Genomic DNA, 25,662 nt, shown 5'->3' on the forward strand with positions numbered 1-25,662 from the left:
CCTAAAAATGAGTCATGAAAGAAATCAAAAGAATCAGGTGCCTGCTAATGTCCTGGCATCACATAGCTAGACAGAAGTGTCATTTTACTAGAAGGGTGAGTGAATTCGGGCCACAGAGAGCTTCAGGGAGCCGAGTCCCACAAGTCTTATCCACAAACTCGCCCAGGACATACAACATACACACACATACACATACTTTTCACCTTATTTTCCCAAAGAGAGAAATGTCCAAACCACAGTTTCCAGAACTGGTATTATCCACCCCTCTCCACTGCCCATGAATCCCTTAGTCCCCTATGTATGTCCTCACCCTTCTTGCCCCCACGTCTCCTGAAAGTGACCATCCTGGAGGTATTGTGGGCCCAAGGACTGGATGTTATGGTCAATCTCTTGAACATCCAGGATGAAGGGAACATTTTATCCCTTTGCCCTTAGGACTTAGAAGGTTGGTGAACAGTTAGCTACTTGCCAGCGTCAAGGTTAACCCAGGCTCCCAAGCCATTGTCTCCCCTCTGTTGGCTCTCTGTTCACACACAACTCCCTCATATCTTTTTTCCCTCCTCCTTCTGCAACAGAGAAACTTGGGGTGGGGGTTTGGGGTAGGGTGAGGAAAGTGTAACATCCACCTTTTCTATCCCCTGAGGACCTCTAGAAAAAAAGAAATGTGCAGAAAGTGAAACTCCATCTATTTCATGATCTTGCCCTTTGGAAAAGTTATCCTGTTGCCCTGACTTAAACCCTGCCCTGGGAAGGGAGGGGAGGAAGATACTCAATGTCTGATCTTGGCTCCACCTGTTGGGTCCATAGCCTAGGGCAGAGAGGGGTTCTCAACTTTTTTAGGTTCCTGTACCCCTTGGCTTTCAGTAAACCTGCTCATATGCCTTATTTAATGTAAAACTCCAGAAATAAATTCTAGAGTTTACCATGCATGTATACAGGAGAAATAAAGTAGGTCAATTTCAATTATGTGATATTGTTACCTCTCAATATTCCCCACACTCTTTGACAAACTTCTCCTACATCCCTGAGGGTACCCATATCCCAGGTTGGGAACCCAGGCTCAGAGTCTTTCTGTCCTTCATCCTTCCTGCCCCACCCCCAACCCCCAGCCTCCAAGTTACCTGATCCCATAGGAAATTACTAGGGGAATTGTGGGAAGGAAGGGGAAGGTACCTTTGACTCAAAATCTTTGGAACTGGAAAACAGAAAGAAAATGGATTGTGATATCCACCTCCTTCCTCAATATAGTCTCAATCTCATTCCTGTTCCCCTGGAGAAACCCATCTCCCACTACTGAGAGTTCTGCTAGCTGCTCCAGGCCCAGAAATCATTTACCTTTCTGCAAGCTTCCTCAGGTTATTTATGGCCTCCCTTTTTATCCTCCCCCTTCTTTCTCAGTCAAGGCCCTTCAGTCACAACCCCTACCCCTCCCTCTGGCTCTCTACCTTTATATATTAACCAAAAGGACTGAGGAGGCAATTGAAGTATCTTTAGGAGTATTTCTAGAAATGCAGACTAATTTCTAGGTTTCCGAGGGGGCACATGTGGGGATATCAAGGATCTCAGGTAGTGCCCTAGGATAGGGGGTCCACAAAGTTATATAAACTAGAGGAGGAATGCTGCTGCCTGCTGGGATAGGGTCAGTGAAGCTCAGACCGAGGAGGCTGCAGCTTGTCTTGGCTTGACTCGGTTCTGCTCCTTAGTAGCATCAGCCACTCATACAGCCCTGGGGCCACAAGTTATAGAAGCTTCCCTGCCAATAAGTAGTGTGTAGCCAGGCAAAGCAGCCCAACATCTCCATCTCTGGAAAAAGGAAGGGAGTGTGGGTCAAAACTAGAAGATGAAAGAGTGAAGCGAGGGCAAAGGGAGACCCAGGGAGTAGGGCTGGGTAAATTCAGCTGCCTACGGGGACTTCTCCCACAAAACCTGAGCAAAGCTTCAAGTGTAACAGTGGAGCCATTGGGCAGGTGGGGTAGAGAGTCCAGTTGGGAGACCAGGTCTCAGACAACACAAGACAGTCAGAGGGGATGGGGATGAGAGAGACAGCACAACAAAGACACAGAAAGGAAGAGACAGACATTGAGAGGAAAGAAAGAGAGACAGAAGGTGTACTATGGGGAGGGATGAAAGGATCCAAGGATTTAATGAGGTTAGGACCTTAGAGATCATCTAATCCAAGCTCCTCATTTTACAGATGAGAATTCGAGGGGAGAAAGAACTATTGATAATTTTTAAAAAATGAAAGAAAGAATAATTGAGAGAGGGGGAAAAAGAAAGGAAAAGAAAGGAAAAGGAAATAGATATCAGAGAAATAAAGGATACAGAGATAGAAGGGAAGACAAAGAGATAAGTAGACACAGACAGAAAAAGTGGAGGGAGAAAGAAAGACATCTGAGCCAAGACAATTTTATCCACAATATTCCACTTGGAACTTAACGACAACATCTAGCTTTTATACAGCGCTTTAAGATTTGCGAAGCGCTGTGCATTTATTATCTCATTTGATCCTTTAAAAAATAAACCTGGGAGGTTTTCCTTATTTCGCTACCAGACTCCAGTTCTCTCACCTCCCTTCCCAACATAGGCAGGAGTGTGTGTACAAACACACTCATCTCCTGGTTCCCAAATCTCAGTCACATATTTCTTGCTGACTTGAATACCCCAGGGGTGGGGAACCTTCGGCCTGGAGGCCGCATGTGACCCTTTAGGTTCTGAATCCAAATTTCACAGAACAAATCTGTGGGTGGAAAGTGAAACTCCGCCTATCTCATGATCCTGCCCTTTGTTGCCCTGACTTAAACCCTACCCTGGGAGAGGAGGGGAGGAAGATACTCTGACTGAATCCAAATTTCACAGAACAAGTCCCCTTAATAAAAGGATTTGTTCCGTAAAACTTGGACTTAGACAAAAGGCCACACCGAAGGACCTAGAAAGCCACATGTGGCCTTGAGGCTGCAAGTTCCCCACCCCTGAACCAAGTCCTTATATCCCTTTCCCCTCTCCCAAAGCCACTTTCACCCATAATTCCAGAGGAAGAGTTTCATTGCCCCAAGGCTAGAAGAAGTTGGGGAGAGGGAGACAGTACAGTACGTGGAAGTAATATTGCTTGGCTCTCTCCTACTATTTCAACAAAGATGAAGAAAAAGCACTGAACCAATAGTGATCTGATATCCCAAGGAGCAACCACAGTGAGTCATTTTTCTAGTCCAGGTCAGCATAAGGAGATAGCCAGAGGCCTGGCAGACACTGGGGAAGGAATCTAGCCAGGAAGGCCTATGCAAAATTTTCTAGATTCTTGCCTTGAGCTGCCCCTAAGATCCTTGAAGAACACAGCATTCAATATATAGGGGAAAAACAGTTATAACAGGACCACAGAGAATTCAGAATAGGGCCAAACAAGATCCCAACATTTCCTCCAAAGGGGGAGAAAACCTGGCCCTAGCATAAAGTTCCAATTCAAAAAGTAAGGCTAGAAGAATGAGTGGTTTGGGGGGAGAAAATTTAAAACTTATGGAAGTGAAGGTTGAAAATGAAAAATAAATTAATTAATAAAAAAATGTAAATTAAAAAAAACCTGAAACTGGCTATTGTAAAATTATAAAGAATAAGTGAGGTCCCATGGAAGAGACATGAGAAGACACTCACCCATCCCTTTGTAGAGGCAGGGGTCCACGAGTGGGGAACGTTGTATATAATAAGTTTTTGTGATATTTTGGTCAGTTTTGTTGAATTTGTTCTCATTCCTCTTTTTCTTTTTTTAAAAAAGTATCTTGCTATGAGGGATGGCCTTCAGAGAAAGGGAAGGGAAGGGGTGTAAGGGGAAATCTAGGTGATATGAAAATAGGTTATCAGTAAAAATCCATTAAAATAAAAAAAAAAAAGAAAGAAACCTGTTATAAAGAGCTGTTATGGAGCCAGGGATGTCCAAGATACAAACCCAAAGGGACAGAATAATTCCAGAATATTTACATGTAAAAAAGTCTCAAAGAAAAACACAGCTTGTCCACAAAGTCAACTAGAATTACTAGAAGAAATGGAATGAATTTCCAAATTATGAAATTTCAAAATTTCAAAATAAATAAAATAAGGTTTTAGAAAAAATAAGAATAATTTACTGAAATAAATTTAATTTAATTTTTAAAAGATAGGAACAAGGGCACCAAATGATAGACTTGAAAGGAGATTAACAGCTTAGTAACAGAATCCCTACAAAATTAGAATGCACCAAAAATTATAATAATAATAATAACCCTATGAGAAAACAAGAAATAGTAGAACAATGTCCAAAGACCGAAAAAAAAATTGAAGAAAAGATAAGGTACCACAAATCAAAAGCAACTGATGCAGTGATCCAGAAAAGAGTTCAATGAAAAATCTATAAAACAATGAACTACCTGGAAGCCACAATTCATCATCACCCATGCAAAAAAAAAAAAAAAAAGCCTGGGACCAAGAAATCATGAATGAAACTCCAGGACAAAGTGAAAATACAAGAATCTACCACTCACCTCCTGAAAGAAACCTTAAAATGAAAATTCCAATGAACGTCATAGCCAAAACCCAAAGCTTTGAGGTCAAACAAAAAATTGGCAGTCATTCCAAAAGATTTCAAGTGAGAAGCCACAGTCAGGATCACACGAGATTTGGCAGCTACCACAAAAAAGGAGAGGAAACTGGAAAAGAGAAGAGGGGGAAATGCAGAGACCAGAATAATAAATCTCCTGAGTGTGATACTCATATGTCATGTGCCCTGGGATCCTCAAATCTTGGGAAGTCACCGGGTTGCATTGGGAGGGGCAAACAGACTAGCCCTGTCAGGGAATTTGGGAAAGAAAGAGCCTAGTGTCCTAGTGTTTCCCACATCTCTGTTCCCTTAACCTGGGCAAGTCCTTCTCCCTTCCTCTACACCTATTACCTTCTATATTCTTCTGTCCTCTACTCTTTTACTCCAGTGATGTTCTCTCTTCTCTTTATCTGTCCATCATACCTCTCTAAGTATTTTTCTGTCTCTATTTAAATCTATCATTTTCACCTCCATTTTCCTTCCCTTTGACTCTTTCTCATTCTGTTCTTTCTTCCTTTTCTCCCTCTTTCTTCTTTCCTCTACTTTCTCATTACTTTTTATCTCTTTCACATTTCTCTTTTTCCCATCTTGCTTCTTTCATTTTTTCCTCTTTCCAATAATTTTCTTCCCTCACCTTTTTTCTCATCTCTTCCTACCCTTTTTTCTTATCTCATCTCTCATTTTTTTTCTTTCTTCTCTCTCCTCTTTCCTCACTCATTTCTCTTCTTTTTCTTCTCCCTCTTTTTCTTTTCCTTATCCTTCCTTTTCTTTCCTCTTCCCTCTTAATTTTTTTGCTCTTCCCTTTCTGATCTCTTAATTTTCTCTTTCCTTTCCTCCTTCTCTTTTATTTCTCTTTTCATTTTATCTTTCCTTACTCATATTTCCTCCTCTTTATCCTATCTGGTTTTTTCCTTTCTCATTTTATTCCTTTTATCTTTACACCCTCTTGTACCTCTTCTCTACTCTTTCTCCCTCCCTCTCTTAATGTTTTGGTCCCTTGGTTAGCCTTCCCCCCTTCCCCCCCCTCAAGAATTGAGATGTCACCTACGTTGTCCTAACCTAAAGATATGTGTGAGGAACGTGGGAACCTTTTGGAAGGCCATCAGGGTGTGGGGGGTGGGGTGGGGCAGGGGAATGACCCCACCCAGCCTCAGTTCCCTTTGATTCACTGGGGCTTCTATGTTCCAAACCTATAATTAATCCCTCCTAGTTTTACTACTATGAAAGAAAGAGTTAAATCATTGTTTTGTTTTGTTTGTTTGGAAAAGATGGAGTTTGTGGAGAAAATAAGAAGACAGAACATTGAAGTTCTAAGAGACCTGGTCAAGAGACACTGAGATCTCTACTTAAAGTTCTATTGGGATTGAGTGGGGAGATGCCATTGGTCATCAAAAGATAGGGAAGGCAGCAGTTACATTGCGTGGTACGTAGTGAGGATTTAACAAATATTCTTTATCTAAAAAAATGGAGAGGTAGAGAAGGGACATGACTTTCTGACAGAAGAGTGAGGTGGGTGAGAGAAAATTGAGACCTTTGAGAGACAAAAGGCTGCCTGGAAAGGATTGGGGCGGGGTGTCATAGGGGCTTTAGAAGATGCTAAGATCTCCTTCAGTTATTAGAGGCCCCACCCAAGCCCCACCAGAGGCCCCCTGGCATGATGAGGTGAGACATGACTCTGCCTTCTTTTTTTATTGCCCTGTAAAGCCCAGCACCGGGGGGGATATAAGTCAGCTGCTTTGGTGTGGGGGGTGGGAGGGAGGAAGAGAGAGACTAAAGGAAAAGTAACATCATGAACTCTGAAATCCTCTGGATCCTGCTGTGTACCTTTTTGGGGAAGACCCTGGGTGAGAGGGGAGACTCAACTGTCTGGTTCTCCCAGCCCCTTACTCTACCTCTTCCCATCTCCCCATCCCTCCTCTGTTCCCCCAGGGACCCAGGTATCTGGTCTCCCACCTCATCTTTTCCCTGTCTTTGGACTAGGCAATCGAATGCGATGTTATGACTGTAATCCAGATGGTCCCTGCTCTGAGATTGTAAGGACATGTGGGGAGGGCGAGCGCTGTGGATTCTTGGAGCAGAGACTCAACCAAGAGGAGCAGGTCAACTTTCCAGGGAACCGTGAGTCTGGTAATCAATCTATTTCCTCTTGCTACTCCTCTGGAGAAGGAACCCAACTCCTGATCATTCATCTTCCCTTGAAGGTCTAAGCATATATATGTGCTCCTTCTCCAAGCCCTCATTCCCTTTTCCTTCCCTTCAAAAAGGAAAGGATGTGGTACATTTGTTTAGACTTCTGTAAGAATCCAATTCTTCCCAAGAGATGGGAGTGAGGGGAGGGAGGGAGTATAGAGGGAGAATGCTCAAATTTTAATAGAAGCAAATCCTTAATAGTCTAATGTGGGGATTTTAGGCATAAAACAGAAAGGAAGGCAGACATTTGGAGGTGAGATATAATGGGACCTTCATGCTACCCTTAAAGTTACCCCAAGTAGGCAACCAATCATTCCACCGGTAAATCATTCTGTAGCCACTTGTTAAGAAAGAAAAAAAGTCTGGAGCAAGTTTTTCTTTCTATCATCTTTGCTCCCAAAGTAAAACTCTAAACTCCAGACAGCACCTGTTCTCTCCTACAGCCACAGTCTCCCTGATCCATCAGCACCCTACCTGTGTGGCTGCCCATCGCTGCGAACAGGAGGAAACAGAGTTGGTGGGTGGTGTGTCCTATACCACTCACACTAGCTGTTGCCATGGTGACCTCTGCAATGGTGCTGCATCTATTATGGTTCCTAGCATTGCCTTGGCTACTCTGGCGGCCACCACACTGGCTTGGATCCTACCAGGACTATGGGGAGGATAATGGTATTGCTGTATGGGTACAGGGAGTGGATAGGGCTCTGATGCCCTCCTCCAATGTCTATTAAACTCTACTGACTGATGGACAGCTGAGCAGAAAATTCACATGGTGTGATGGAGGTGAGGGAGGAATGGGAGGGAGGAAAATGGAAAGAGGGCTTGGGGGCCTCAGGAAGTGATCAAATCTCAGCAGCTGGAAATGAAAGCACCTGGAGTGCCTGCTAGATGTTGTTGTTGGGGAAATCCCAACAAGGTATGTGGGTGAAACAAGGTATGTGCGTGGAGGGAGAGACTCAAGTACTCAGTGAGGGTGGCCAGTCCACCCTAGAATCTTCTGTCTGTGTGTCTTCCTACACCACCCCCCCCCATACACACCTCAGCAAATAGGGCAGGGTTGTTTGGAACTCTGAGGAGAAAGAAAGAGATAGAGGGGCCATCTATTTAGAGACTGTTTCCCAGGCCTGAGACTTTCCCTTAAAAAACTGAGCCAAAATCTCGGAGTTAAGGAAAACCGTAGGAGTTTTGGGGAGAACTATGTACTAGAATCTAGGGGATAGCAGGGAATTGCCCCTACTTCAGTCTAATTCTTCTCACCCAGCTGAAGTCTCAAGCCTACCTGCAGCTCTGGGTAGAAAGTTCTCCAGGGGTGTGGTCCCTATATGGTGTGTACAACATGTTCCCCCAAACATTAGGTCCTCTGTGCCAATTCTCCAGGCAAAGGTAGGAATAGGCCAGAAAAACTTGTTGGTCCAGCTCTTCCCTTCCCCACCCCAAACAGAGAAATTCCCTGAGGGAGCTTCAGGGATAAACAACTTGGGTGCCCCAAGGGGTCATGAGTCCTAGGTATGAGGATGGGGGGGGCGGGACCAAAGCTTAAGGGAGGGTACACTTGAATCTGTGGACAATAAAGCACAGGATTCTTTGGAAAACAGACATTTATTCCAACGTGGCTAGGCATGAGTGAGTTAAGGGAATGGTACCTGTTGCCAGGGTTCAGGGAATCAGACCCTACAGAGAAGGACCATCACATCCCACCTGGAATCTATATTGAGGACTGTATAAAAATTTTCCCTTCAGGTCCAGACTTCAGTCTCCCTGGTGGAGAAATCTTGGTGGGGAAGAGACCTTGGTAGATGAATGGAGGTAGGGGACAACCAGGAGGGGAGGTGAAGGAACTGGAGAGAGACAATTCTGGGAACCAGGGGAAGGTCAAGGAGATACTAGCAGAGTAGAAAAAACAATGGACTGAATTCCTTGATTCGTGATGATTCCTAAAATCCATTACAGCTCTAATATTCTCCAGTTCCCTGACTGTGGGAAATGATTGGGAGAAAACTGAGGTGAGAGGGGGAAAAAAGTCCAGACAGGTCACTAATGGAACTACATGAATCATAGCATTTAAAGATGAGAAAGACCTTAGAAATTACCTAGTCCTGCTCTCTCGCTTTTGCAGAGGAAACTGGACCCTGAGAGTCCAAGGCCCAAGTCATACAGATGGTAAGTAGTAGAGAGCCAGGACTTCTAACTCCAAATTCAGTGCTATTTCCACAATACCAGATTACAGGGAGATACTCTAGAGGGAACAGGGAGACCAAGGGGCTACGGATAGAATTAAATGGGAAGATATGAGGGTGGGATCTGGGGCTAACAAACTCTATGGAATTTCAGTGTAGAAGCCAGAAGCCAAGACCAGCAAAAGGGGTGAGGAGGCTGAGGCTCAGGATTGGAGAAGGGCGGGGTGCAAAGCTATTGCAGGAATCTCTTCTGCAGCAAGTGGTGTTGTAGGTTAACTCATTGGTCCTGTTGATGCCTGGTATACAGGGTTCTGTAGCTGAACCACACCGAAATTTGGAGTAAAGCCACATCTTACCTAGGGGGAGAAGGACACAGAGGATCAGCCAGAAGAGACCCTCATACTGCCCCCACCTTCCTCACCCTCTCCAACTTAGTCTCAAGATTGTGCCTTTCACTCTCCACCTCTCTGCTTTTCCCTCTCCTCTCCCTTCTGCTCTTTCCTTCTTGTTCCTATCTTATTCTCTTTCTGCTACCTACCTGAGTCTGGTATCAACACCAATCTCAGCCTTTTCCCTTCCCCTTTACCATTCAGTTCTACCTCTACTCCGTTTCCCCGATAAAGTGGGTCCTTTTTACCTAGGTAGACATCTGTGGTCAAACACTGATGTCCTGGATCCAGGAGACAGGATTTTCGATCCACACAGCCAACCACAGGGAACTTGTTGCAGGAGTGACAGCGAATGTCAGCTGGGAAGATAGAGAGTAAGGTAGACTAGTTCCTGAGGACAATGGGAAGCTAAAAGGAGGCAAATCACCTGGGGAGCTCTACAGTAAATTCCTCATTCTGCCGCCTCCAGTGAAGATGAAGCTTACAAAAGATATTCGGAAAGTATTCTCCACAGGTGTGGGGTGGGGCTGTTGGTTTTGAAAAGATCTATACCTCATCCTTGTTAACATCAGTCCCCTCTCCACGCCTGCCTATTGGCTGAGTCACAAAAGAGGCAGTACTGCCAAAGAAAACAGAGAGACCAAGGGAGGGAGAGACAGAATGAAGAGTTTCCATCAGAGAAAATGAGACTGGAAGAAAAAACCTGGAAAATTGAAGAAGGTGGGGGAACAAGACAGGAAGAGATCATGGGAGAAAATAGGGGAGGATGGGATTGGACAATAAGAGAAGAAAATGGAAGGATGGAAATTAGAGTTAAGGAGAGAGGAGATGAGGAAGAATTGAAATGTGAGATAGCATAAAGGAAAACCAGAAGGAATTGGGAAAGATCATTATGGAAAATAAAAGCTGCAAAAAGGACTCAGAGGTTGGATCTGGGGGATGATTGTCCTCTGGGGATGGTCTAGGAAACTAACTATATCCTGGAGGTGCCAAGAGCAAAGGGGAGAACAGCTTAGCTTCAAATTTCTCATCCTGAACTCCTACTCTACAATCTGAAGAAGAGAACTAGTTGGAGAGAAAGGATCACCCTAAACAGTACAACAGAACATTCCAGAAATGGAAGAGAGTGAATTCAGAAATCTCTGCCCAAGCTCTCATCCTCAGCTAATTCAAGGCTTGTGATGGCAAATTACCTAATCGACATTGGGTACTAGGAGTCTAATTCTTAGGCAGACTGACCTAGATGGAAGCCTATTCACTCTTCCACCCAAATGAAATGCCCCACCATAGAATGATTCGACTCAGGTATCCCCTCCACAGCAACTATACTGATGTCTCCCAAAGGGGTCCTAGGGACTTTTCTGGAGGTGACTCAGAAGCTAACAGCCACCTCAAAGATCGCTTTAGCTCCACTGTGGAGATGGAGTTGCCCCAAACCCAAACCTAGGCTTTAGAAAATGTGCAGGGTGGGTTCCTAAGGGGAGCAGAGGCTACAAGAAAGAGCAAGGACTAGGAGAACTATACTGCTTGACCCCAGGAAAAGGGGGAGAAAGGAGAGCAGAAAAGAGATTAAATACCAAATGCCTGAGAACTAGCACAAAGAAGGCACAAAGAACTGAAGAACTTAGCCCTTGAAGAATGAGAACTGGAGGAGGAAGGAAGAGGCTTGAGAATACCAGGGAACTAAAATAAATGATATCTAAGTCTCTGGGGGGAATGTGTATTAGAGGTTGGCTAGGAGAGCAAAGGGCTTTTGGGGGCCTGGATCCCTTGAACCCTAAAAAGAATGCTGGGGAAGGGGAATGGAAATTAGGGGCCCAAGAAGCTCAATACCTAGATCCCTAAGCAGAAGCTAGGGATTGAGGGCAGAAGCCAACTGAACACCTGGGTTCCCTATAGAGCTCACCTGAAGCCCAGCAGACCAAAGCTGAGAGGCTGAGGAGCAAGAAGGCATTCATGGTCTGGCTGTAGGAGCTGACAGAAGGAGATGAAGATTTCCAAGGATCCAACTCTTGGAAGGGAGGAAGATTTTGGGATTTATAGTTACAAATGCCCCTCCCCTTCTGACCCATGCAGCACCTCCTTTCTCAGTTTCATCTGATTGGGGACCGAGAGTATAGGGTGGAGAAAGGAAAGTTGAAGACTGAGGAAGCCCCTCTCCCCCTAAAAAAGATTCTTTGGTCCCATTAGTGGACAAAAGGCATCTATAGTTCAGGACAGCTTGTCCCCCCCAAAAAAAATCCTTTTACCTTCCCAAGAGAAACAAATAGAGAAGGGATTGTGACATCACCAAAACCTGTTGTGATGTCATAGTTCCTGGGGCAGTTATAGGCTTTGGAACAACACCCAACAGGGTGCGGCTAACAGGTGGAGGAGTGAATACAGCCCAGCCCCAGCTCCCCCTCTCCTTGGGAAAGGAGTGCCAGGCCCCCCATCTCCTGGTGGTCCTCTCCAGTCCTGGTGTGCATATCTGCCCTAATGGTCCCCATGTGGGCAACTTTAGGCCTAGGGTTGGAAAAGGAGCATTAAGGGCTAAACCTGAGGGATGAATAAGAATGTTAAGCCACCAAAGCTCCCTTTAGGATTGGTGTCCAGGCGACTCGATCCCCGCCCAGTCCCCTTATCTGCACCCCCAACCCAGCATCTGCTCCCTCTCTCTGGCCAACTTCCCTCCGGTCTCTCTTGCTGACTCAGCTCCCCCATTTCTGTCCCCACCAGATGCCTGACCATGGTCCTAGCCCTGGGACTTTTGCTGCTGCTCTCAGGGACTGGAGGGAACTTGGGGGGTGAGCAGGGCATGGGGTAAGAAAGGTGGAAATCGGGGAGGAGAAAGAAAGACTGGTGGGGTAGGGTCATCCCCTGAATCCCTGGAACAACCCAAGGATGGGGGAAGGGAGAGAAAGGGATGCCTGGGTCCTCCAGGAAAGCGAGGTTTCGGGAGAGAGAAAGGCTGGTGGTAGAAGGTGGGACTCAGAATCCCATGCTCATCCCAACTCTTCCGCAGTTCTTTTAGAGGGACGCCCAGGAGATCGAGTGAATATCTCTTGCACGGGGGTCTCCCACGCGACCCGCTGGGCTTGGGCTCCTAGCTTCCCTGCCTGTGTGGGCTTGCTTCGGGGCCGCCGCCCTGTCTTCTGGGCCTCCGCCCCAGGAAATCCCACTCCAGCCTCCGCCTCTCCCTTTGCTGGCCGCCTGCGTGCCGTGGACCCCAATGGCATCCAGCAGCTGGAGCTGCTTCTGGCTCGAGGAGACTCCGGGACCTTCTTCTGTACCGGAATTGGAGGCCGCCAGGGGTATGAGAGCCGTACCTTGCTCAAAGTGCTAGGGGATTCGGCTGCTTGCCGAACCCCCAGCCCCATCTCGGGTGAGTTGAGGAAAAGGGTGACTACGCTACAGTTTGTTGGGAGAACGATTCGATCCTCTCCAAGTGTGTGCGTGTGTGGCGGGGGTGGGGAGACTTTCCAATTTGTTTGGTTTGGTAACCCCTGCACCTGGCACACGGTGAGGCATAATAATTCATCTAATGAATGGATGGAGATGGAAGTAGTCCTGATGGGTACTGGTTGGGAATTAAGGAAGGGTTCCTTGTAAAAGAATGCCCCCTTTCGACTCTGCTCCTCTCTTTTAGGATCCTCCTATCCTGTGTTCCTGTACTCTTTGCTGGGCATCGGCTTGGCTTTAGGGCTGGCGGGGCTGGGCATGGCTTGGAGACTTCGTCAGTAAGTGCCAGAACTAGAAGGTGGGGGACGAAAAGAAGGGGAAGGGGTAGGACCTAAGGTGAAGAGCTCAAAAACTGAGGAGTGGATTATCCCAGTGCGAGTGGAACTGATTTCTGAGGAAGCTGAAGTGCCCGTGTGGAGAAAAGGGGAGGGGTCAAAATTTGGGAGCGTTTGAGCCGTGTGCCAGAGGTTAAAGCTTGGCTGGGGATGAGGGGAAGGGTCGAAGGGTGAGCTCTGACCAACCAAGCAATAGACATTAAGTGCCTACTGTGCCCTAGGCACGGAAAAAACTGTGGGTTGGAGGAAGTGACAGGTTGGGTAACAGGAGCCTGCATTTTTTTTTTTTATTTTGAGGGAGAAACTTAAGATGACTGTGGTGTGGGTTGGCTAAAGATAAGAGTTAAAGGTTGGTCAGAGTCCCTAATTTCCCTTCCCTATCCCTTTCTAGGTTTCCCCTTTCCAGGCCTGTCAGAACCGTCCCAGGATTCGGTGAGAATAGCTCCTCTCCCCACCTCCATTCTATGACTGGGCATATCCCCTCTCCCCATCCCTCAGCTCTGCCCCCATCCCCTCCCGCAAAAGCTCCACCCGTGAAGACCGAGATTCAGAATCGATCGAAAGAGGAGTCCCGGGAAAGAGGGGACTCCGATGTAGAAAGGGTAAGGACTGGAGGGAGGTGTGAGCTGGGGGAAAAAAGTGGATGAAAAGGAGTGTGCATGAAAAGGGCACATTGCCGAGGTCCCCAAGGGGGGAGAGTAGTCCCAGACTAGATGGTGGATGCCTGTTCTGCATCTTGTCCTCTTTTCCCATTTTTTTCCAGAGCCTTCTCTACGCTGATCTGGACCACATTCCCCTCAGAAACCCTAGATGGTTGCGCACCACCGTCCCCACGGATGCTGCCACCATCTATGCGGTAGTAGTTTGAGAAGGCCTCATCTCAACACACACTATGGGATACTCCCAACTTTCCCTCCCACCTGCCACTTTCTCACTCCCCAAAAGTCATCAGAATCTAATCCTGAACCTATCTGTGTCTTGGACACTTCCTGCTCCCTACAGCTCTCAAAGGTAGACCTGAATTCTAAACTCCACCCTTTCCCAAAATTATAGCCCCTCCCCCACACTGCGCCTCACCACCCCATCTCCCCTAATCAGACACTAACACAGAGTGAAGTCTAAAAGGTTAGTTTCATTTTATTCTCGGGAAGATGACCTGTTCCCCCTTCCCACGCTATTCCACCCCAAACCCTAGTTCCTACCCCATACCTAGCTTCTACGCATCATCCTACGGGTAAGCTAATCTTTCCCTTTCTATTTTTCCTACTTTCCTGCTCCCACATTTGGGGATCTCTTAGCTGTGGGGGCGGGTGCTGAGGACGAGGCAAAGGGAGCTGAGCCCAGCCCCAGCCTTCTCTAGCTCAGAGCAAGACACAGGTACAAGAGTCACGTCAGGCAGTTTCTGCAGCACCTAGGCGAAAGAGGTGGGGTTAATTATAAGCCCCGTCCATCTCCCCTCCCCACAACCCCCAAGCCCAAAGCTTCCGCCCTACATTGCCTAGCGATTCCAGAAATCCCGCCCTTCTACTTTGAGGTTTTATGCCCCCTATTCCTGCTTATCCCCTTCCTCGCCTCCAAGAAATGCTCCCTTCCTTTCGGGCTTCTGAAAGAAGTCATCTTCTTACCTCCTGGCTGTTGGGCAAGTCTCCACCCCCACGGTGCAGCAAGAAAGGGGAAGCCCCAGGGAGCCCTGGTCGCAGAAACAAGCAGTCTGCCGCTGCATCATCTGGGAGAGTCAAGGAGGCGTAGGGGTGATCTGTCAGCGCTGCCATAGCCTAGGAGGCGGAAGGAAAAAGAAAGGATTTCGAATCTGGTCTCCGAATTCCCATGCTTTCTGGCCCCCGACAACACTCAAGGAACCGTCTGGTCGAGGTTAAACTAAGCTCACGTATTTTCAGTAATTTCATATTCCTCTCAGTCACACACACGCCCATCGCGGTAGCTAATGTCCTTCATTCATCCAATAGGCTCCTCCCCATAACGCTCAAATCCCGCCCACCTGTTGCACCCTGTCCCTCCTCCTCACCCTCACAGCTTTCTGGGCCGCTTCGCTGCTGCCGGCGACAACAGTGCGGGGCCCCCCCATCCCGCAGAGCCCCCGCAAGTGGGAGGGGCCTGACACAGGCACGGTGGAGACGGCAAAGTCCTGGGTAGACAGATACGGGTGGAAATACGTGTTGGAAAAGTAGGACAATAAACTGAGTCCCTCCGGAATCTTAGAGAGCAACACCTGCTCCCCTTGGTCTTGCCCACTGCTCCTCCCGACTCCACCTCTTCTCTAGTCCCGCCTCTTCTCGAGACTCGGACAACCCCCTTAGGTTTTTGATCAGGGACTAGTCAGTTCCCCTCACCCTGAATGTATCGGCAACAATTTCAGCTCCTCTGTGGTTGGTCCACTTAGAGAGGCCCACGAAAAACTCACGGCCTGGAAGGAAGAGTTCAGAAGAGAAATCTGTCTCCCAGCCCCTTCTCTCCAAAACCGTGCTCTCCAGAGCACCCAAGCATACTGTCCTTCCTCTCCCCATCCCCCCAAGGCCCCACCTGTGAACAGCACATCTGTCCCATCCAGTGTGGCAGTCTCATCTTTGATCTCCACAATCCGAAGGCCCAAATCCTGTAGGGCTCTTCTGACCCCATCAACCTAAGACGAGGGGAAGAGAACCTTAGTCTTAAGATACCGGTGTCCTGCAACCCGAGCCCTGCTCTCCATAAAACTCTAGACCTCAACTTCTCTTTCCCCCTTTTCCCATCCACTCTCCCTCTCCTGCACTCACTTCTGGTCGCCTGGCAGGACTCCAGGGTCGAGTGATGAGGGCTGTATCCCCATGCACCACAGCTGTGTCTCCTAGCAGGGGTCCAAGTGGCAGTTGCTCCTCGGGGGGCAATTCCAATAGCTGAAGTCCCAGGCGCTGCCTCAGTTTTCCTCCCAGCACCCCGTGCTCTCGCTGTGCCTTCGCCAAGTCCAGAGGTGGGAGACCAACTGCCACTCCTTCCCCCTCTTTGCCCAGACTTTCTGGGACCCCCCGGATCAGGGCATGGGAACAGCGGCCCAGCCCCTCCCCCGGGGTCCCCATCCCCGCTACACACCCTTGCTGTCTTGCTGTCCTTATTCGTTTTTCACTTCACCTGCCAGAAGGGAGAGAAGCCGTTGAGACAGACAGAGAAGGGTAAGGGTTTACGGATTCCTGGGGCTCCTGCCACCCTCTCCTGGTTTTCCATCTGTCATCTTAATTCCACTTTGAATCCGACAGAGCCTAAACCGGGAAGAAAACTGGGACTCCTTCCTCTCTCAAAAAAAAAAAAAACCAAACCAAAAACCAAAAACCAACCCTAAACCCAATAACAAAGCAACACCTGTTGTCTCTTCAGCGGCTCCGAACCACCACTCTCAACCCCGCTCCTCACCCCATTCCCCCCACGCCCCCACCCCTACCCCTCTCCATTAGCCTCTCCCCGCCTGGTCACCGCTAGGATGCGCTCACTCCCTAAGTATGAGACGGGTCCCACCCCCTTAACCCTCCGTTATTCGTAGATGATGGGGGACTCCGCGGTCAGATGCTTGGAACTCTGAGGGGAAGTATGGGTTGTGCAAGGGAGAAGGGGAGAGGAAGGGCAGGAGAAGAGTTGGATTCCTGGATCCGTAAGAGAAGCCAGGACTAGAGAAAGGAAAGGAGAGATTGGAGACCATGGAGTTAATCTTCTACCCCAAGGGCCGCTCATGTAGCCCTTAGTGGACCCAGTATAAATCAGACCGAGTCCCACGGGACTGGGAGAGGTCCGGGATGAAACTAGAAGGGGCGGAGAAGGGGGGGGTAGTTTTAGACAATATTTAGTACTCCCCTTGATCGCGACCCCCAACAAATTTTCTCTATAGAATCCTACCTTCCCAGTCCTGGGAATTCAGACCTTCGGCCTCCCCACCCGGCTTACTTTAAGGTCCCAGGCGTTAGACTCCTCTACTGCTCACTCCCCTCAGGACCCCAGACGTCCGCCCCCCCCCCCGCCCCAGGACCACCGCGTTCCTCAAGATCGCAAGCAGTCTGCACTTGCCCCCCACCCCCAGCCCCTGCTCCGCTAGCGTCAGGTCACTCACCGCTGGCTGCCTCACCCCGCCCCTTCCCCTTTCGGACCAGGGTTCGGGGGTCCCCGCCCCCCCGGGTGCAGGGAGTGGGGGGAGGGAAATTCGAGTCTGTAGGCCTTGGGAGGGGCTGGGGCCCAGTATTGGGGTGAGGGTCCCCGGACAAGCGGACGGGCTCACGGGGAGCTGAGGGGTGGGGGCGCGGCGGACTGGCGGCTTCGGGGCATTGTCTGTTCGGGTACGGGCTGGACTCCGGGAGGCCACGCCCCTACCGCCCCTCTAGACCACACCCACTCCTCTGGGGCTTCCTTCGCTCCAGCCCATAGCCACACCCCTTCCCTTTCTGGATTTCTCCCTTTGCTCCCGTGTAGATCTCCCCAAATCTCTGAAGATTTGGGACAAGTCATCCCTCATCCCAGGCCTCCTCAAGCTCCTACTTTGTCGACCACGGGACTGCAAATACAGCTCGGACAAGAGGAGAAATTGCCCCTCACCCCCACCCCAAACTTTTGACCCTCCCAGCTTTCACCTCCAAATACCCTTTTGAAGCTCTAGGGTTCTGCTCCTCACTCTCACAGATAACACCTAGTCTCACTCCTGGAATCTGCACTCAGCTCCCTCAATACGTCAAATGTATGTCTTCTCCTACCAGACCCAGGCTTCCAGCCTCTCAACACCCAATACAAAAACATCGCTGTATTTTAACTTTTATTATTGAAATATTTTCATCCTATTGCTTTCAAAAAAAAACCGTACTCATTTTCCTCCCCATCCCGCCCCCCAAACAACCTTCCCTGCCCTTCTGTACTTTATTTCCAAATTCTGTGCTCAGTGGCCATTTGAAATGTGTTCATTGGGCAGCCTTATCAAGCCATTTGTGAAAGAAGCAGCTGGGTAAAGGAGGAAAGAAGCTCTGTCCATGGCTACTGTAGGGCTTTGGCTACTAGCTCGTAGGCCAGCTCTATCTCCTCGGCATCTGGACAGGTGGAAGCAAATTCCTCTCTGGCATAAGCATTGCGAAGGTATCTTTGCACCCCTCGAAGCTCCTCTGGGATAGAAAATCCCCGATACTTCTTACATACAACCTGATGGGGAAACACAGGAGAGAAACAGACATCATTACTTGGTGCTCAGTATTAATGCTGGTGGCCACAGTGGTCCACTGAGTGCCATGTTGATATCTCTTATGGACTCTTACGGACTCTAAAGCCTTCAATATCTCTTATAGAATAAATTCCAAGCTCTTTGGCCTGAAATTTAAAGTCTCGACAACCTGACCCCAACCTCCATCTCAAGTTTCCCACTACCCCCTTGCCTAAGCCTTCCACCTAGGTCAAAGTAGTCCCCTCACTATCCTGACTCTTTACTTTTGCTCACGGGATTTATTCTACTTCGAATGCCTTCCCTTCTTTTTCTCCTTCCATTCTACCTAACCAAATCCTACTTTTCATTTTTAAAGCCTTGTTAAAAAAGACTTCACTATGAAATCTTTGTCAGCCCAATTAAAAGATATATTGCCTAAACTTCTCCATCACTAAGTAACACTCATTTAGTAGCTGTAAATTGCCTTATATTGTTAGCTCTGTGTGTGAATGTTCTTTTTTTCTCAACTAGATTGCCAGCTCTTTAATGGCAAAAAAAAAAAAAAATCCAACTCCTCCCCACCCCCTGTTTTCCATGCAACAGTTGTTGTTGCTTAACATATATTTGTAGATGGAACAAGTTTGGGCTCCTCTTTCAAGAAGGCCACCAATACACGGGAAGATTATCACGAAAAGGAATCTTTATCTTCCATCAGGGGAACCAGACTGACATTGCAATGGGAAGAATGGAGGTTGGACCTCAGAGAGAAGTCTCCAAAAGGAAGAGATATCCCCCACCTGTTTGACACAAGGGTAGTCCACAGGACAGCCTCAAGAGTAATCATGATGACCATGTAACCTTTTTTATGTCATGGACCCCTTCAGTAGGCTGAACCCCTTCTCAAAAAAAGCTTTTAAATGCGTAAAATAAAACACAAAGGATTGCAAAGGAAAACAATTATATTAAAGTAGTATCAAAATATATAAAGATTAGCAAAGCACTTTACGTGTTATTTCATCTGACCCTCACAACACCGTAAGGTAGGTGCTATTACCCCATTTTACAGATGAGAAAATAGGCTTGAGAAAGGAGATTAAGACTTGCCTAGGGTCACATAGCTAAAAAGTGGCCAAGACAGTAAGGACCTCTGGGCTAAAGTCTGGGGAGCCAACTCAAGTGAACAGAAACCAGAAATGAACATCAAGGGACACTGGGCTGCATACCATTATCAGCTATCTTGGAAAGTGAGTCACCATTGAGGAGACACCCTGCTGGAGTAACCATGGTAGGAGATGGTAGTCCTTATGAAGACGGTTGTGTTGAGAGTTCACCAAAGTAGCTACTTGGCTACTGACTTCCTCCTTCCCCAGCCGGCCTACCTGGACAATGTGGAGCTTAGGCAGCAGGTTGCAATCAGCCAACGTAAGCTCGTCACCATCCAGAAACTTTCTGTGGGAGACACCTTCGTCCTCTGCGCTGGTCTCATCAATCTCCTCAGGAAGTGGTGATGTCAGATAGTTGTCAAGAATCTTCAGGGCTTTCAACAGCCCCTTCTCCAAGTCTGTTGAAGAATTGGGACCAAAATGGTGGGGAAACTCTCACAGAAAAATATCAGGACAGAAAAGCATGTAGGGCAGAAGAAAAAAAAAAATGAGGGATTGCTAATCAGAAGAGGCCAGAAAGTGGCCCAAGGAAGGAAGCGGTCAATTAATGGTACAAATGCCTAATTATGGAATGAACCATTAAAAATGGGGTGGAGGGTAGCTCAGTGGCAAACTGAATAGAGCACTGGTCTTGGAGTCAGGAGAACCTGAATTCAAATCTGGCCTCAGACATTTGACATTTACTAGCTGTGTGACCTTGGGCAAGTCACTTAACCCTGATTGCCTTGCCTCCCCCCTCCAAAAAAAAAGAGCTACTATAAAAATGGGATGGAACAGAACCAGAAATGGAACCAAAGCCTGGGGAAACAATCATGGAGATGCAAAGGTTTCAACTAATTAAAATGGAGGGAAATACAGGGACCTGTATAAAAGAGGGATTTTATAACACAAGGTTGGGGGTAGAATGTAAATCTATCAAAGCTTCCCTCACTTATAAACGATTAGCATCTTTTTCCTTCTTCTGTCCTGTTTCCCAGCTTCTGTTCTTCCCTGGCATCTAGACCTTCCCAATCTCTGATTTTGCCCACCCAGTTCCCATATTCCTACCAGAACCCAGGCTTCTGGCCCTTCAGACTTACTGGCATCGAGTGCTGGGTTTGAATTCTTGATGTAGGCAGAAAATTTGGCGAAGACATCTAGGCCAGCTGTGTTTGATTCTGGGTTCTTAGCTGCCAACTTGGGGTACCTGAGATCAGGTGGGAGATGGGGCAGTAAGAAAGAGATGTCCTAAGTAATACCTGACAACCCAGGGGCTGCTCCCATCCCAGACATTTCAGATTCTCACTACTTTTCTTCTCATTCCCCTGATCTTTCTGTTCTTTTCCAACCCAGGTTCCCCCATACATACCTAGGGGGACTCAGCACCTCTTCCAGAAACTCTTCAATCTTGTTAGTGTCCGTGTGTACTTCAGTGCCGTACAGTAAAAATGGGAGCTGACCTCCAGGACACAATTTCTGTACTGTCTCTGTTCTCCTGCAGTAGGAACCCAGGCATCAGGGGAATGGGAAGATGGCTTGGGATTTCAGAAAACCAGAAATTTAGGATGGGAAAGGAGCTAGAACAGAGAACAAGAAGGGGGAAAGCTAAGGGGAGTGGGGAGATCAAGTCTGGGAAAGAGGGAAGGCTTGGTAGTAGGAAGTAAACTCCAGGAGAGAAATTCAGCATAGCAAAAGGGGGTGGGGGTGGGCAAGTGTGAGGTATAGAGAAAGAGGAAAAGAGAGTAGAGCTAGAGAAGGGATTGGGCAGGAGTGGGGAGAAGCAGGCTCTCACCTTTTGGTGTCTACAGTGGTGACATTGAAGGTGACACCCTTAAGCCAGAGCACCATGAAAAGTCTTTGGGAGAAGGGGCAGTTCCCAATCTTGGCACCATCACTGCCAGCCTGAAATGTACCCCCCCCAACAAAAGTCAGAAAGGGCTTTTTTAGAAGAGCCAGGACAAGGCACAGGCAAGGCAAGGTGTGAATGAGGGACGCTCTTTGATATTACTTTTAATAAATATTAATGCCAGAAAAGTCTATTCTCCACACTTAGGAATTCTATGATAAGTTGTTAGATATGTTATTGAAGGCTCAAAACCTCTGGTAGATAATCATGTCAGGGTGTCAGGGTGACATTTTCAAACATTTCTTAGCATCACAGAATATTATAGCTGGAAGAAACCTCAGAGATCATTTAGTCCAACCTCTTCGTTTTACAGACAAAGAAACAGAGGGGAAATGACCTGTCCAAGGTCATAGAGCTAGAAAGTACCAGAGCTGGGATGAACCTAAGTCCTCTGATTCCAGAATATCTTCTGATACTGAGTCCAGTAGTCTTTCTACCCTACCATGCTTTTTTTCCAATATAAATACTGTGTTTCATCTCTGCCCTTGACTTTGCTTAACATGTTTCTTCCCCAACTCAACTGCCTTCTGTCCAAACACTCGACAATCCCCTATCCTAACAGCACCAAACTCTCCAAAGCATCCCCTCAGCCATTTCTGGGGTAGGAGCCAGGCTGGAACCAGGATTGGGGGAATACTATTTCAGGGAGAACACTTAATTCCTGAATAAAACTTGGGACTTGGAAGGGGTAACGGTCAGAATTAGGTGAGAACTGGGTTTCGTATACAAGGGAAGGGGGCGAGGACTGTATTATAAGGAGAAGCTTGTAGGGCTGGTAGCCTTGATTCAGAAGGAAGCAGGGAATGGGAAAAAGAGAGCTGGAACTTGGTGCCCAGTGCCTAAGGGCTTTCTAAAACTTTTCTACCACCCTCTATGCAGCTGGGTGTGGAAGGAGGATTCCCAGTTCCGCCCAGGGATGGGTGAATGTAGAGGGGCCACCAAAAGGGGCAGCACCCTCTGATTGGCAAGTGGTGACCTCATCCCCCTGGGGACCCCCCCCCTCCCCACTTGACTGAGGGTGATTCATTTCTCTGTCTCCGGTCTGAGCCCACTTCCTTCCTGGAGGTGAGGGAAAATGGCATAGTTTCCGAGGCCCTGGTAGCCCAAGACTTGTGTATGGTCCTTCTCTTTCACTAAAGCCTACATTTCTTTTTTCTAAACACCACATAGGATCCCTTAGTCTCCAGATCTCCCCTGCCAGGGGACATCTAGGCCCCCAGCTTTTTCCTTTGTAATTTCAACTAGATCTTGGGCTAAAAATAGCCCCTGAGGCTGGTGTGAGAGTAGGGAGGTAAGGACCACACCTAAGCCAGCACTTTACTCTTCACTTGGGGTTGAGTTAGGAGAAAGACACAGAAACCAAGTCACAAACACTGAAAGGGGGAGGGGGCAGAGAAGGCAAAGACAAAGAGAGGAAGAGAAGAGATGGTAGGAGGGAGAAAAGAGAAGTAATGTTAGAAGCAGAAGGAAAGGAAAGAAAAGGAAAGAGGTAAGTCACCTGTAGGAGGCTGAAAAATGAGAGGGGGTGGGGAAGAGAAGCAGAAAGGAGAGACTGGCTGAAACTGGGGGAAAAGCGGAAACAGAAAAGAGAAGGCCAGACAGCACAGTGAGTGACACAGAAACACGACAGAGAGAAGCTGAGGAGAGAGTAGGGGAGACATCCCACCCAAGGTAGGCTGGATGGGGAGACAGAGCAGAGGAAGAGGGGGAATGAGGAGGGAGAGAGATGACTAATGGAAATAGCCCAAAGTCCAATCCTCACCTAGATACCTAAACCTTGAACTCTATGGGGGAAGAGTTTTCTTAGATTCCTAAAGCCCTAAAAATGATCACTTCACATGGAAAGGGGAAAAAAATGGAAGTGAAGTTCCTCCTGATCTTCTCTTCATCTATCACCCTCATTTCTCCGTCTTTTTACTGCCCTATAGCTCAAGCCCTCCCGGTCCCTCCACAAGATGATCCCCCTAAATTCACCAGCAGTCTTATCACCCCTTTCCCTTCACTCCTCAATTCCCAGAATTGCCGTCATCTCTCAGTGGGCTACCCCATTCCTCCTTTCTGTTTCTCCCAGATTTTTCCCCTCCCCAAGCTTATCTCCTATCAATCCCTCTTCCCCCAGCCTGATTCTCCTTTTCTCCCACCTTTCCCAAGCCTAGAGCCCCCTCCTTCTTCCTTCCCTAAGAATGACCCTTGTGACACCACCTTTTTCTTTACTTCTTTCTACAGACCCCATGCCTCACTTTTGCACTCCCACCCCTACCCTCCATCCCCACAACCCCTCATATCTTTTCTAACCTCTAACTGTTGTGGAGTGTAGGGGCAGGGGAGGAATTCCTCCCCATACTGGTGTAAGTCCTCTTTCCCCCAATCCCGTCACGCCATATAGCACCTCTTTCCTCGGAACCCAGATTTGCCCTCCACGTCGCATCATTCTAGCTTTCCCAACTCTCCTTCACTCTCTTGCTTTCTCCCTTTCTCACACGTCTGAAAATCTCCACTTTTACAAACTTTTTGTTGTCGTTAAAGAGTCGGAGAGCCTCGAGGCTCTGAGTGCCACTTTCCATTCGCCACCCCACCCCTCAAAAAACCCAGCCCCTGAAGCTCCCTGCCCGGAGACGAGCCCACACTAGGACTGGAAGGAAAACAGGGTAAAGGGACCTGGGGAGCGGGAGTCGAAGGGAATGGGAAAGGACAAAGTTGAACGTGTGTGTGTGAGGAGCAGAAAGTGTTCTTACCTTGACGAACAACTCGACCTGTGCCTGCTCTTCTGCCATGGCTGCAACTGGGACCAGGAAGCAGCAAGCGCTGGGGGAACTGGGAGGGGCCGGGGTTGGAGGGAAGGTGGGTTGTGAAGCTTGGGGAGCTTTTCCCCCAAATGTCCTGGGACTCCCCCACTTAGCTCACCAGGCAATACACATACATACATACACACACACACACACACACACACACTTAGACACACCAGCTAGGTCCAGATCCTCCCCCACTCCCCATTCACCCCCAGCTCCTCCTCTACCTTTTCCCCCGCCCAGGCTAGAGCTAAGAGCTGATGACTCACCAACCAACCCCGCCCAGGAGAAGAGGGGAGGATTCCTGGATCCTGGAAATGGGGAGTCAGGGGAATCTTGCTCCCACAGAGGGTCCTGGTTGGGGGAAGGAGAGAGTGGAACTAGGGACTTGGAGCCCCTCCGCTCCTCTGATCTCAACCCTGGCCCCCTGCCTTCTTGTCTCATTTCTGTGATTGTTGAAAAGGAGAAAAGTCCAGCTTTTCCGCTAACTCCATACGTGTAACCTGACATCTTGAATTAAGGAGCCTTGGGGAACCAGGGTGGGTGTGTTTTAAGACGCGAAAGAGGAGCTACTTTCCACCATATCCCTACACCTGTCTGCTCGCTAGGTGGCTGGAATCGTAGTCTGGGTCATAGAAGTTAGAACAAGATACAGGAGGGGAGTCGGCTGGCAGAAAGGCAAAGTGTGCTGGGTGTGATGGAAACAATCGGTCCTGTGTGTGAAGGGGATCAGGAGGCTGAGCCAAGGGGCCCCCCATCCAAGGGGGAGGATCCTCTCAGAACTCTCATCCTCTGCATTCCTTCTCAACCACTGATCCCTAGTGTGGACTGGTTGCCCAGGGAGAAAGGATGATGGAATGGGTAGGGTATATAATTGCTTGAGTTATAAAAATGTACCTGAACCCTGACGTTTGCTTTACCTCACGTTTTGCTTTAACCCACGCTGGGTTAAAGCAAAAATCAGGCAGATAAAGTGAGAAAAGTTAACCGTGAAGAGGTGAGAAAAGTTGACCATGAAGAACTTCAGAGAGACTTCTTTCCATTAACCTACACTAATAGGGTACTTGGGGGTGGGAGGGTGATGGCTAAGTTTTCATCCTCCTGAAAACCAATATTTCACAGTGTTTCCTCAGAACCTGCCTTCCCTGCTACCATCCATGGATCTCAGTTCTTGGACCTCCCTTCTCCCCTACTACTTTGCTAGTATTAACCCTGTCATTCCATTTTCCTTCACCTCTACTTCACCTGGTTATTGCCTCTGCTTCCAAAGTGCAGAGGCTCACTCCAGGGAGGAAGAGAAAGGGTCAGAAGAAGAAGCAGAGGAAACCTCAAAGACAAAGAGAAATGAGGATGTACCATGAAAGAAACTAACAGTTGGTGGCTTCCTCTCTGGTTTAAAGATGTCCGTCCCCTGTTCTCCCTATGCCTGGAGAGCACTAGTGCCCTTTCACCAACTAGAGAGAATGTGTCCCTGGATTGGAATGTTCTAAACTAGAGGCACAGGGACCAACCAAACTATTTTAGAGTGTGTTTTAGGTTGCTTGTGGATGATTCCCAAAGCTTGCACC

The 25,662-nt window shown here is 48.0% G+C and overlaps 5 protein-coding genes across 5 annotated transcripts; 2 read left to right on the plus strand and 3 right to left on the minus strand.

The window, feature by feature from the left end:
• The first annotated feature begins 6,353 nt into the window (after positions 1 to 6,353).
• LY6G6D (lymphocyte antigen 6 family member G6D) lies at positions 6,354 to 7,421 on the plus strand. Its single transcript, XM_036767813.1, has 3 exons — positions 6,354 to 6,408; positions 6,545 to 6,682; positions 7,198 to 7,421. The coding sequence occupies exons 1-3, from the start codon at positions 6,354 to 6,356 to the stop codon at positions 7,419 to 7,421; spliced, it is 417 nt and encodes a 138-aa protein (XP_036623708.1).
• Positions 7,422 to 9,081: 1,660 nt separating this feature from the next.
• LY6G6C (lymphocyte antigen 6 family member G6C) lies at positions 9,082 to 11,320 on the minus strand. Its single transcript, XM_036767814.1, has 3 exons — positions 11,227 to 11,320; positions 9,569 to 9,679; positions 9,082 to 9,287 (listed from the first exon to the last, which is right to left on the minus strand). The coding sequence occupies exons 1-3, from the start codon at positions 11,276 to 11,278 to the stop codon at positions 9,082 to 9,084; spliced, it is 369 nt and encodes a 122-aa protein (XP_036623709.1). The 5' UTR covers positions 11,279 to 11,320.
• Positions 11,321 to 12,048: 728 nt separating this feature from the next.
• MPIG6B (megakaryocyte and platelet inhibitory receptor G6b) lies at positions 12,049 to 13,964 on the plus strand. Its single transcript, XM_036767815.1, has 5 exons — positions 12,049 to 12,106; positions 12,325 to 12,684; positions 12,949 to 13,039; positions 13,455 to 13,698; positions 13,860 to 13,964. The coding sequence occupies exons 1-5, from the start codon at positions 12,049 to 12,051 to the stop codon at positions 13,962 to 13,964; spliced, it is 858 nt and encodes a 285-aa protein (XP_036623710.1).
• Positions 13,965 to 14,208: 244 nt separating this feature from the next.
• DDAH2 (dimethylarginine dimethylaminohydrolase 2) lies at positions 14,209 to 17,428 on the minus strand. The gene is made up of 7 exons (XM_036767817.1): positions 17,190 to 17,428; positions 15,871 to 16,222; positions 15,638 to 15,737; positions 15,448 to 15,521; positions 15,123 to 15,242; positions 14,722 to 14,871; positions 14,209 to 14,507 (listed from the first exon to the last, which is right to left on the minus strand). Exons 2-7 carry the CDS (start codon positions 16,168 to 16,170, stop codon positions 14,391 to 14,393), a joined length of 861 nt encoding a protein of 286 aa, XP_036623712.1. The 5' UTR covers positions 16,171 to 16,222; positions 17,190 to 17,428; the 3' UTR covers positions 14,209 to 14,390.
• A 452-nt stretch (positions 17,429 to 17,880) lies between these two features.
• Positions 17,881 to 24,301, minus strand: CLIC1 (chloride intracellular channel 1). Its single transcript, XM_036767818.1, has 6 exons — positions 24,041 to 24,301; positions 21,192 to 21,301; positions 20,769 to 20,894; positions 20,500 to 20,606; positions 19,637 to 19,818; positions 17,881 to 18,259 (listed from the first exon to the last, which is right to left on the minus strand). The coding sequence occupies exons 1-6, from the start codon at positions 24,077 to 24,079 to the stop codon at positions 18,098 to 18,100; spliced, it is 726 nt and encodes a 241-aa protein (XP_036623713.1). The 5' UTR covers positions 24,080 to 24,301; the 3' UTR covers positions 17,881 to 18,097.
• Between the last annotated feature and the right edge of the window lie 1,361 nt (positions 24,302 to 25,662).

Source organism: Trichosurus vulpecula, chromosome 7, assembly GCF_011100635.1.
Source record: "Trichosurus vulpecula isolate mTriVul1 chromosome 7, mTriVul1.pri, whole genome shotgun sequence".
Taxonomy (NCBI): Eukaryota; Metazoa; Chordata; class Mammalia; order Diprotodontia; family Phalangeridae; genus Trichosurus; species Trichosurus vulpecula.

Coding starts and splice junctions, on each gene's coding strand:
- LY6G6D (XM_036767813.1), top strand. CDS start 6,354: ATGAACTCTGAAATCCTCTGGATCCTGCTGTGTACCTTTTTGGGGAAG. Junction 6,409..6,544: donor CTTTTTGGGGAAGACCCTGG/GTGAGAGGGGAG, acceptor TCTTTGGACTAG/GCAATCGAATGCGATGTTAT. Junction 6,683..7,197: donor GGTCAACTTTCCAGGGAACC/GTGAGTCTGGTA, acceptor TCTCTCCTACAG/CCACAGTCTCCCTGATCCAT.
- CLIC1 (XM_036767818.1), bottom strand. CDS start 24,079: ATGGCAGAAGAGCAGGCACAGGTCGAGTTGTTCGTCAAG. Junction 20,895..21,191: donor ACCACTGTAGACACCAAAAG/GTGAGAGCCTGC, acceptor TTCCTACTGCAG/GAGAACAGAGACAGTACAGA. Junction 18,260..19,636: donor CTAAGCTCCACATTGTCCAG/GTAGGCCGGCTG, acceptor TTTCCCCATCAG/GTTGTATGTAAGAAGTATCG.
- DDAH2 (XM_036767817.1), bottom strand. CDS start 16,170: ATGGGGACCCCGGGGGAGGGGCTGGGCCGCTGTTCCCATGCCCTGATC. Junction 14,872..15,122: donor CGGCCCAGAAAGCTGTGAGG/GTGAGGAGGAGG, acceptor TCCGCCTCCTAG/GCTATGGCAGCGCTGACAGA. Junction 14,508..14,721: donor ACTTGCCCAACAGCCAGGAG/GTAAGAAGATGA, acceptor TCTTTCGCCTAG/GTGCTGCAGAAACTGCCTGA.
- LY6G6C (XM_036767814.1), bottom strand. CDS start 11,278: ATGAATGCCTTCTTGCTCCTCAGCCTCTCAGCTTTGGTCTGCTGGGCT. Junction 9,680..11,226: donor TTTGGTCTGCTGGGCTTCAG/GTGAGCTCTATA, acceptor CTATCTTCCCAG/CTGACATTCGCTGTCACTCC. Junction 9,288..9,568: donor GACCACAGATGTCTACCTAG/GTAAAAAGGACC, acceptor TTCTCCCCCTAG/GTAAGATGTGGCTTTACTCC.
- MPIG6B (XM_036767815.1), top strand. CDS start 12,049: ATGGTCCTAGCCCTGGGACTTTTGCTGCTGCTCTCAGGGACTGGAGGG. Junction 12,107..12,324: donor GACTGGAGGGAACTTGGGGG/GTGAGCAGGGCA, acceptor ACTCTTCCGCAG/TTCTTTTAGAGGGACGCCCA. Junction 12,685..12,948: donor AACCCCCAGCCCCATCTCGG/GTGAGTTGAGGA, acceptor CCTCTCTTTTAG/GATCCTCCTATCCTGTGTTC.